Source organism: Lampris incognitus, chromosome 8, assembly GCF_029633865.1.
Source record: "Lampris incognitus isolate fLamInc1 chromosome 8, fLamInc1.hap2, whole genome shotgun sequence".
Lineage (NCBI taxonomy): Eukaryota > Metazoa > Chordata > Actinopteri > Lampriformes > Lampridae > Lampris > Lampris incognitus.
The window spans coordinates 8,519,259-8,530,895 of NC_079218.1; the positions used below are offsets into that span (position 1 = coordinate 8,519,259).

The 11,637-nt window shown below is 48.2% G+C and overlaps 1 protein-coding gene across 1 annotated transcript; it reads left to right on the top strand.

The window, feature by feature from the left end:
- Positions 1 to 457: 457 nt before the first annotated feature.
- ckma (creatine kinase, muscle a) lies at positions 458 to 9,503 on the top strand. Its single transcript, XM_056285532.1, has 8 exons — positions 458 to 587; positions 1,934 to 2,142; positions 2,426 to 2,580; positions 3,241 to 3,373; positions 4,120 to 4,291; positions 5,005 to 5,128; positions 5,263 to 5,452; positions 8,956 to 9,503. Exons 2-8 carry the CDS (start codon positions 1,950 to 1,952, stop codon positions 9,132 to 9,134), a joined length of 1,146 nt encoding a protein of 381 aa, XP_056141507.1. The 5' UTR covers positions 458 to 587; positions 1,934 to 1,949; the 3' UTR covers positions 9,135 to 9,503.
- The last annotated feature ends 2,134 nt before the right edge of the window (positions 9,504 to 11,637 follow it).

Here is an 11,637-nt window from a genome sequence, read left to right on the forward strand (position 1 = left end):
CCAAGCCTGTAATTAGACACAATAAGACACATGACACGGAAGTTATGACGGGATTTAACGGACTACAGATACTGCGGCGTCGTTTTAAATCATTAAAAGATAGCGGCTACTTGAAAAAGGGGGGTAGAGAAACACATCTTTCTCCAGCCCTCAGTCCAAACCGAGGGACGGGCCCCTGGCTCGCTACGGCATACTTGATATAAGCGTTGCTCAGCTTTTTTCCGTAGTTACCCCTCCCCCCCCTCCCCCCCCTTTGACCCCTCCTTTAATGCTCTCAGAAGCACCTACCACCTCACTGGTACTATGTATGGGCCAAGGCTGGGTGGGTGTACGTGGGGGTGGGGGTACAGCTGCAGTCCCCGTCTTGGACAACTGAGACGTAAGGGCAGGCCTTTCGTAAAGTGTATAGAGTATCAGGAACAGGCCCTGGCCAATGAGGGCCCAGCAAGCACTAAAATGGCCAAGCCCATGGCCGTTTGTCGGTCTGGTATATAAGTGCAAAAAAGGACCTCCAGATTTGGGTGACCCCTACTTTGGCTGTGGTGAAAAGGATCTGATCCCAAGGACTGTTCTTGTCTGGTGTGCAGGTAATAAAAATTTCACACATTACAGAGATGATTTAGTTGCGTGGAATTGAGGAATTGAGCTCGAAGAAGCATCCAAACTTCTAGAATGGCAAAATAATAGATGGGGTTTTTTTTTTTGGTTTTTTTTTTTTTGCTGACCCTTTTCATGGTTCTTAAATGCGGAGACCGCATCGAGGTCCTCATATTTTGAATTACTGTTCGTGATTCAGTCAAAGCGTGAATGCAAAGCAAATCTGGAACGTTGTATTTCTGGAAAAACTATATTCATTGGAGACATATCGCATTTCATGTAAAATCGTGCTGCAAAATCAGTAACGGTACAGATGTTGGCGTTCCCTGTGGATATCTACTTTGGACACTGATTTATACTGACAGGTGCTTCCCGGCTTGAGATACCCAAGTAGAATTGGAGCAGGTCCCGGAGAGGCAAACTTGAGATATAGTATGCTTAGTCGTTTATTTTCACATTTCCAAGTTGCACTCCTCCAAGATGTATTTTGGGGCATAGATCAAATAAAATCTCAGGCGGGGCGACACCTTCACCGTAAAATGGCATGCTTAACTGCAGCAATTTAGGGTTTCATGTGATACACCAAGCATGTCAGCGGATGCGTCAGGGATTACGAATGTGCTCACCCTGTCAGGACAGCAGGAAAGTTAACTTTGACTAATTTACCTGCAATATTTGTATGGCCTATTTGGAACGGATATTTCTAGAAGGTCAGACTTGGGTGACCTCATGAAGCTAGGAAGTAATCTGTCATTTAGCTCAGTAAGATCTGGGATGGAAAAAAGTCAAGCGTGGTCAGTGCGGTCCCTTACGAGGCTGGAAGAGAAAATGGGAGAGAAGAAGTATTTGGGAGGGGGGGGTACACACCTTTTGTCTCTTCAGATGCCATACCAAAGATTTTAAGATGCTTATTTTACAAGAGTAGTGGTTTAGGGTCCTGTCTGTGAGGTGAATATACGCTGCATAAAATTGCAGAGGGACCGTTAGGAAGGAACATGGGGGAGTCAGAGGTGCGTGTAGTGTTAAAAATACCTAGCCAGCAACAGCTCCTCCCCCTTATCCATTTCAGCAGGGCATTTGATCTGCGGGGAACCGAGTGACATTTGTTGCCAGGATTCCAGCACTCACACAAATGAAACCCTTTGCAGCCGCCCTACCTAGTAACCTACCCAGCAAACACTAAAGGCGTTTTTATGGCCATTCAAAAGACTTGTACAGCACGAGCTTGCAGGCTCGTGGGAGGTTCTCTTGGATTTAAGGAGGGAGATTGATTTTGTGACCCTGAAGTCCCAAAATCAAGGTTTAATGCCCGGTTCCTTCCCCTCTCTCTCTTCAGTGTTAGAAACGCAATCATGCCTTTCGGAAACACCCACAACAACTTCAAGCTCAACTTCAAAGTTGAGGAGGAGTTCCCCGACCTGTCCAAGCACAACAACCACATGGCCAAGGTCCTGACCAAGGATCTGTACGCCAAGCTGAGGGATAAGCAGACCCCCAGCGGCTTCACCGTGGATGATGTCATCCAGACCGGAGTTGACAATCCTGGTGAGTGCCACAGAAACATGAAACCTACCAAAAGCTAATGACGCTTATGCTGCACCAACGCCACACTTATTATGCTTTTCCGCCTTTTATAAAGATCATCTCGCTACTGAATAAGAGGAGCTCTACTGTTGGGATGATTGCACTTTTCTTATTGTAGACATTTTTCAATTTGGTTGTACACTTAGCTCACATGGCAGGTCAGCAATCACTCCAGGTTTGTGCGGCATCATCTAGGTGCTGCGTCCTACCTTCTCCTTTTCCCTTACCCGCTGCCTGTCCTCAGGTCACCCCTTCATCATGACCGTTGGCTGCGTCGCTGGTGATGAGGAGTCCTACGAGGTCTTCAAGGATCTGTTCGACCCCATCATCTCCGACCGTCATGGTGGATACAAGCCCACCGACAAGCACAAGACCGACCTGAACTTCGAGAACCTGAAGGTAGGGCACACCGGTTTTCAAACAAAAACAAAAATGCTGTGCAGCGGTTAATCGTGGCATCATACACATGAAACCAACTGATGCGCACAAAAACATTTTCGACACACGTTTCATATCTGAAAACTTTCAACACAGCATGATAAACCATGCAGCAACATTTCTAAACAACTAAAATTCTTCCTGAGATCCGTCTCCGCAGATGAGACGCACTATACAAACTCATTATCATCATCAATAACTTCTCAATTGTCTCAAAAAGCGAGGGAGTGGCCTAGTCCTCATTAATATTCATGAGATGATCTTTGAGTGACAAGTACAAGCGAGGGATGATAGTAGGGGTGGGCGGGGTTTAATATTTTGATAATTTGACCTGAATGGCTGTATGTAAATGATGTGTCTGATCAGCTGACAGACACTGAACTTGGGGGGGGGGGCTCTTTTAAAACCAGAAAAATAGAAAAACTGAATTCTATTTTTTATATTTACATTTTAAGTAGATCAGCGTTACAGAGTGCACGACATTTAAAGCAATAAGTGATCTGGGTAAATATTAGTGTTTCAATTTCAGTCCGGCTTCTTTCTCTGGCTTCAACTATTCAGTTTCAGTCTCCGTCGTGTGTCATTTACATTGCTCAAGCTCTTGCCTTGTTCTTTGTTCAGGGTGGTGACGACCTGGACCCCAACTATGTCCTGTCCAGCCGTGTGCGTACCGGCCGCAGCATCAAGGGATACACCCTGCCCCCCCACAACAGCCGTGGCGAGCGCAGAGCTATTGAGAAGCTGTCCGTTGAGGGTAAGATGGGATAACCTTAGCTGTTAAAGGCAGGCTATAATGATGTGACACAGCAGCCTCTCCAAGGGATTTTATGATGATTGCAAAAACTAATTTTTTTGGCGGGTGGAAGCACCGGAAGACACGCCCCCCCCCCCCCCACAACTCTCTCAGTTCACCTCCCCTCATACTTTTTCCAGAGCCAGAGAACTTTACATTTGACCAAAATGGGGGGGGGGGGGTCAAGTTGTCAATCCATCCATCCATTATCCAAGCCGCTTATCCCAACTGGGGTTGCGGGATGCTGGAGGCTATTCCAGCAGTCATCCCAGCAGATTGTCAATCAAGCGGTAGAAATGCTGCCAATGCAGCGTCGCTTGTGCGTTCTCTTTTGGTTTCAACATATTTCCATTTCAAGAAAAGTATGTCCGATATTGATGCGATTACGAGAGCGGTCACAAGCTTGTTCGCTTTCCAGGGGAGGATGCTTTCCTCTGTCCTCCGTGGTGAAAAAGAAAACTCCCTCCCACGACCTCTCCCCTGCCCCCACTCAACTCAAACACACGCTTGTCCAGACATCAGACCAAAGCAAACACCTGTAAGCAAACTGAAGCAACCAAGTGGGGCTCATTTACAGAGAGGCTGCTGTGTCCCACCATTATAGTCTACCCTTAGTAGTTGCCACAGTGCACACCAATTAACTGTCCCTGTTAAAATCTGCATTAAGGTTTGACCCTCTCCCTCCCCTTGTGCGTTTTGTCACCTAGCTCTCACCAGCCTGGATGGCGAGTTCAAGGGAAAGTACTACCCCCTGAAGTCCATGACTGATGCTGAGCAGGAGCAGCTGATCCATGACCACTTCCTGTTTGACAAGCCCGTTTCCCCCCTGCTGACCTGCGCTGGTATGGCTCGTGACTGGCCCGATGGCAGGGGCATCATGTGAGTTTGGCCAACAGCTGGCAGTTCACCAGTTATCAAAATCATTTCATCCTTTTGGAAAAATGCAACAACATCCAGTTGTAGCATGTTTCACCACTGCCCGTTTAGTCCAACCACACCCGTGTCACCCAATCCAGCCCTTAGGAAACCTGTCCTGCATATTTTTATTGTAACCATGCATAGGTTGGCCCGTTTGTAGCTGGTATATCTGATATTGTCGTGATGGTGTTGTTCCACCATCATTGCAGCTGACCAATTACTGTCATACCTATATGACTTGGAGGGAGGGGGGGGTTGTGGGATTAGATTGTGGGTTAGCTATCGGTTAAGGTTAAGGTTAGGGTAAGGTAAGTGTTAGGTTAAGGTTAGGGTTAGGCTGGCATTGAGGTCATGTTGTGTTTTACAAGGCACGACATCACAATGTGATTGGTCTGTTTCAATTATGGTCCTGGGAACAACACCAACACGGTGATATCAGATTGTGCTTTGTAGTTACTTAACCAATCATATTGTAACACTTAATTAGGCTAGGTGGGCCAAATCTGACATAATTAAACGCTGATTGGTTGAGTAAATAGCAAGTCTGGCTATTCATGGTTATAATGAAAGTCTGCAGAAAATGGGGTCCTTGAGGACTGGATTGGGAAACACTGACCAATACAGTGATGTCACTGTGAATTCTGCGTTCGTCCCTTACATCTATTTTTGCTCAGGCACAACGATAACAAGACCTTCCTGGTCTGGGTGAACGAGGAGGATCACCTGCGTGTCATCTCCATGCAGAAGGGTGGCAACATGAGGGAGGTCTTCAGACGTTTCTGTGTTGGCCTGCAGAAGGTGTGCATTGAAAAAACTAATGAAAATAATTCACCATCAGTGTTTCCTGTTACGCTAAAATAACCGCCCGCCCAGATGGGCGAGGACTGTTTGGATGGCTGATAGACGTTCCTCTCTATCCCCTTTTTGGCCAGATTGAGGAGATCTTCAAGAAGCACCACCACGGCTTCATGTGGAACGAGCATCTCGGCTACGTGCTGACCTGCCCATCCAACCTGGGAACCGGCCTGCGTGGTGGAGTCCATGTCAAGCTGCCCAAGCTGAGCACACACCCCAAGTTCGAGGAGATCCTCACCAGGCTGCGTCTGCAGAAGCGTGGCACAGGTAGGCCTCTACAGTCTCTCGCTCTCTCTCTCTCTCTTTCTATCTCTTATACCCACCCACCTTTGGATCCACTAGGCTTCCTTGTGTCTGTACAACAGTGGTGGAAGGTAACAAAATACATTTTTCAAGCATCTGTATTTACTTATTAAATTTTGGAGAGTTTTGACTTTTACTCCACTACATTTCAATAAGCAGATATCTATACTTTTCACTACACTACATTTCTGGCACAGTCGCGTTACTTTAGTTGAAAAGAAAATATCAGGTATCCATTATCCAAACCGCTTATCCTGCTCTCGGGGTCGCAGGGATGCTGGAGCCTATCCCAGCAGTCACTGGGCGGCAGGCGGGGAGACACCCTGGACAGGCCACCAGGCCATCCATTATCCAAGCCACTTATCCTACATAGGGTCGTGAGATGCTGGAGCCTATCCCAGCAGTCACTGGGCGGCAGGTGGGGAGACACCCTGGACAGGCCACCAGGCCATCCATTATCCAAGCCGCTTATCCTACATAGGGTCGTGAGATGCTGGAGCCTATCCCAGCAATCATTGGGCGGCAGGCGGGGAGACACCCTGGACAGGCCGCCATATATATAAAAAATACATACGAGCCAAAACATTATGACCACTCACAGGTGACAGGTGAACCGAATAATGTTGATCATCGCCAAACAAGGGCCCATGTCAAGGTCTGCGTAGATTAGAAAGTAAGTGAACAATCAGTTCACGTAGTCAAAGTGTTGGACGCAGGAGAAATGGGCAGGAGTAAAGACCTGAACAACTTTGACAAGGGCCACATTGTTATGGCCAGACGATTGGGTCAGAGCATCCCTGCAATGGCAAGGCTTGGGAGATACTCCCAGTCAGCAGTGGTAAGTACCCACCAACAGTGGTCTGAGGAGGAGCAAACTACAAACAGGTGACAGGGTATTGAGCGCCCAAGGCTCATCAACGCGCGAGGGCAACAAAGGTTATCCCGTCTGGTCCGAACCGACTGCTACTCTACTGTGGCACAAGTCACAGAAAATTTTAATGATGGTTACGGGCAGAATGTGTCACAACACGCAGTCCATCGCACCCTGCTGCATAGCCACAGACAAGTCAGAATGCCCATGATGACCCCCGTCCATCGTTGAAAAAGCCTCCAACGGGCACGTAAGCGTCGGAATTGGACCTTGGAGCAGTGGAAGTGGTCTTAATCCGACTGAGCATCAGTATGGATGTGCCAGACCAACAAGTATGAGCCACAGCAGCTCCAACTCACAACATACAGGACTTTAAGGATCTACTTACATAATGTTTTGGCACCTGCCTAATATGCTGTTGGTCCTCCGTGTGCCACCAAAACAGCGCCAACTCACCGAGGAATGGGCGCTACAAGACCCCGGAAGGTGTCCTGTGGTATCTGCCACCAAAATATTAGTAGCAGAGCTTTCAAGTCCTGTAAGTGACGAGGTGGAGCCGCCATTGATCAGACTCGCTGGCCACAGATGCTCAATCGGATTGAGACCTGGAGAATTTTGAGGCCATGGCAACACCTTTAACACTTCCTCATGACCCCAAACCATTCCCGAAAAATATTTTCAGTGTGGAAGCACACATGATCCTGCAGAAAGAGGCCAGTGCCATCAGGGAATAAATACCATTGCCATGAAGAAGCGTATCTGGTCTGCAACAATGTTTATGTAGGTGGCACATGTCAAACTGACATCCACATGAATGGCAGTGAATGAAAGTCAGTAGGAGCAAGACAGAATACCTATGTGCGAATGAGAGGGAGGACAGCGGCATGGTGAGGATGCAAGGAGTAGAGGCGACGAAGGCGTATGAGTTTAAATATTTGGGGTCAACTGTCCAAAGTAACGGGGAGTGCAGGAGAGGGGTGAAGAAGAAAGTGCAGGCAGGGTGGAGTGGGTGGAGAAGAGTGTCAGGAGTGATTCGCGACAGAAGGGTACCAGCAAGAGTTAAAGGGAAGGTTTACAAGATGGTAGTGAGACCAGATATGTTGTATGGTTTGGAGACGGTGGCACTGACGAAAAGACAGGAGTTGGAGCTGGAGGTGGCAGAGGTGAAGATGATAAGATGTTCCTCCCGTAACCATCATTAAAATGTTCTGTGACTTGTGCCACAGTAGACATTCTGTCGGTTCCAACAAGATGGGATAACCTTTGTTGCCCTTGTGTATCGATGAGCCTTGGGCACCCAACACCCTGTTGCTGGGTTGTGGTTTGTCCCTCCTCGGACCACTGCTGACCAGTAGCACCCCACAAGCCTTGCCGTTTCAGAGATGCTTTGACCCAGTCATCTGGCCATAACAATTTGGTCCTTGTCAAAATCACTCAGGTCTTTACTCCTGCCTATTTCTCCTGTGTCTAACATGTTGACTACGAGAACTGATTGTTCACTTACCATCTAATCTACCCAGACCTTGACATGTGCCATTGTTTGGAAAGGATCAACTTTATGTTTTCACTCATCAGTGTGTGTGTGTGTATATATATATGGCCAAGTGTATCCTCTGTGAACAGCACAGGTGGCCATTGTAACTCTAATTAATGGTCACGGCAATTTGCATATGAAACATATTGCGTTAGCGTGATCGTCGGTTTCATTCATACTGTATATAAAAGGTTGGGGATAATTGCAGTCAGCTGAGACTGACGAAGTCACTTTGAGTGATGGGACGTTTCTCTTACTAAACCTTCTGTCCAGATGAATTGATCGAACACTTCTTGGATACAGATAGATAGATCAAACTCACACCACGCTTAAACTTAACCGGGAAGTGGGAGGACTTGGGGGGTGTCCACCAGTCCGCCTGCCAAACTCCCTCAGACTGTTGCCCTGTTTCACACGGTGTCAGGTAGGCTACATCAAATTAAGGAGTAAAGGAGTAAAAAATTGTACCGAGTCAGATACACCATGTCAGAGTCAGAGAAATGGTGTCCTCTGGAACTCGTACGATCCAATTTAGCAAACTAGTGACGTTTTTCTTCCAACTTTGTCAGTGTTCTCATACAGCTGAGGAGAAAACGTAATGGTGCTAGTCCAAAAGTTAATGTTGCTCTCACCGCTCTTTACGATAAAAGACATTTGCAAAGCCATTATAAGATTTTGCTTAATAATGAAAAGAACACAAAACTTTTGTTTTTGTAATGCGGTACTGTTTTCTTACTGTTCACTGTTGGAAAGTTATCTTCCGCCATGTTCTCGAGAGGTGAAATGCCACACTGACATCACGGTCTGAGTCGGTGGAGCTTTCGGATTTTCCGAGGCCGTGAACATAAAGCCACATTTTTTGACGCTCGTGGATTTCGCCACCGACACCTGACTGGAAACCATTGTAGAGTAATTTAGTGTCAGGGTCTTTGTACTTTAACTTACAGGTAAAAGGTGTGGGTACTTCTTCCCCTGCTGCTTCCCCAACACCTGTACTTATCGAAGGGCCATAGCTTAAGAGGGGGGAGTTGACTCATCTCCCTTACCCCTTTCTCTCGACAGGTGGTGTGGACACCGCCTCCGTGGGAGGAGTGTTCGACATCTCCAACGCCGACCGTCTGGGCTCCTCCGAGGTGGCTCAGGTCCAGCTGGTGGTTGACGGTGTCAAGCTGATGGTGGAGATGGAGAAGAAGCTGGAGAAGGGAGAGGCCGTCGACAGCATGATCCCCGCCCAGAAGTAAACAGGGACGACGGACGTCATTTTTCTACTTACCACCCACATGCAGCAGAGCCACCTGACGGATGTGTGGAGGGAAACTTCCGCTCACCTAGAGACTCTTTGACTCTGCTGACTTCTTTTCCTTCCTTCCAACTTTTCTCTCTCTCTCTCTCTTTGGCCTTCTTTCCTAGTCTTTTTACAGTTTCCTTCTTCCGTCACCTTTTTTTTTCACATTCTCAATTTTTGGTCGGTAACATCCTGGGATCAGCCTCCACTGAAGCTAGGCTCAGGCTTGCCTAGCGAGACGTGGCATCACCTATAGTTTTTGATGTAAAAAGTAACAATGATCGAAACTGTTAATACGATTCAATAAACCACCCAATCAAAAACATTTCAGTGTTCTTTTGCTTCGCTTGTAGGGTGATATGGTTTTGCAATGGTAGGCTAAAAAATTGGGAGTACTTAAATATAGACGTGCTCCCTTGTTTACATGCACCAAATGTGCGTGCGCAGGTTGTGAGGCAAAAGGGGGCCACGAGTCTTGTGTTCGTAAACATTACTACGTTCTTTCGGAAGAGCTCATCGCGGAGAAATTGATTTAAAACGAAAGGGAATGCCTCGGTTGGTTATACAAATCGTAAAGACGGTAAAAACCGGATATTGCCAGTTCGAATCCCCGTGTTACCTCCGGTTTGGTCGGGCGTCCCTACAGACACCGTTGGCCGAGTCTTCGGGTGGGAAGCCGGATGTGGGTATGTGTTCTGGTCGCAGCACTAGCGCCTCCTCTGGTCGGTCGGGATCCTCAGAAGTCTCTTCGGAGCGCGGGAATAACAAAGCGCGAGGGCGCGCTTCCGGGAGAGGGTGACGACTGTAAACTACTAATAAGACACGTTAGTCCCTAGCTAACGGGTCTGACCCTTTAGCCGAGCGGTTGGTAATGTCACCTTGTGGTGCAGTACACCTCGTATCGAATCCCGCACCGGGCAAGAAAACAACCGGTTACACAAACCTTCCTCAAATCTGACAACGAACCCATCAGCTTTCTTGTGTCATGATGTTTGAGGTCATAATTTGACTCCAGCCTCGGATTTCCTAACCGTACAAACAATTCAACCATACAAACAATTAAACTACGAGGGCTTACCTTTGATTTGATGAAGCAACACTTGTTTTCCTTCGATGGTGGATGGTAAAAGCAGGTTTTCCATAGGAAGAACTACACGAACTCCCAGGCTGGCGCGAACTACCAGCGGAACCGCCCCGCAGTCGGAACCGCTTGAGTGTCGTGTTTCCATAGCGATGTAGCAAACCGCCGGGCTCGTGAGCTGACGTCAACATTTTGCGACAGCTTTCACCGCGACGTAATTACAGCGGGAAATGTCGAGGTAAATCTTCTCGTTTCAAAAAAAAAAATCTCGTTTCTTGGCCAAGGCCTCGAACCCCCGCTGAATCTCGTCGGTGGCGTAGTAAACCAACAAAGCCTGCACCTCCTCGTCGGTCCATTTTTCGGCTGATTTCTCAACTTCGCTTGATCGAGATTCTCCAGTTTCTCCAGCTTGCTACCGCACGTCGCTGGCTTATAAAAATGGCGCTTGTTGAACGTCGACGTAGTACGCTGATTGGTTGCTTCCGACGTTTCAACCAATCAGCGTCGAGCCCCGCCCAGCAGGTTTTCAGGGCCGCTCAGAAGTACCTACCCCGGGCGCCCGGGTAGCGTAGCGGTCTATTCCGTTGCCTACCAACGCGGGATCGCCGGGTCGAATCCCCGTGTGACCTCCGGCTTGGTCGGGCGTCCCTACAGACACAATTGGCCGTGTCTGCGGGGTGGGAAGTCGGATGTGGGTATGTGTCCTGGTCGCTGCATTGGCGCCTCCTCTGGTCGGTCGGGGCGCCCCCGGATCGGCGGAGAGGAGGTGGAGCAGCGAACGGGACGGCTCAAGAGGAGCTGGGTAATTGGCCGGATACAAATTGGGGAGAAAATTGGAAAGGGGGAGAAAAAAGAAGTACCTACCCCAGACCAGGACTACAGACGTTCCCGTAAGAGTTCCGGTCAGCGGTAGTTCCTCTAGTGGCAACACGGGCCAAGCCGCCGGCCCCCTAAAAGGTTCGGGTAGTTCCGCTGGTGGAAAATGACCTAAAGTAATCGTATTGTACTCACTGGCCGATGGGTCAGGGGGTCGACCCCCTTTAGTCGAGCGGTTAGCGATGTCGCCTTGTAGTGCGGTGCAACCCCGATCGAATTCCGCACTGGGTGGAAAAGCATCCCCGACTACAGTGTGTTTCTAAATAAAGACTTGTGTGCCTTCGTTGATTCTTTGGTAAATATACTCGGTGTGTCTATGAGGTGTCCAGTCGCGCCCCTCCAGCCGATGTTTGGCAACTTCGTGAGATCGCTTGTCCACTGAGCTTCAGCAAGTATCGGATCGGGACGTTTTTTCGAAAGTGCTTTGCGTCAGTTTCGACCCGTAACGCTTTCTGTCTTCCTTGCTAATGTAACCAGGCTAAAATTAATGTTTTATTTTATT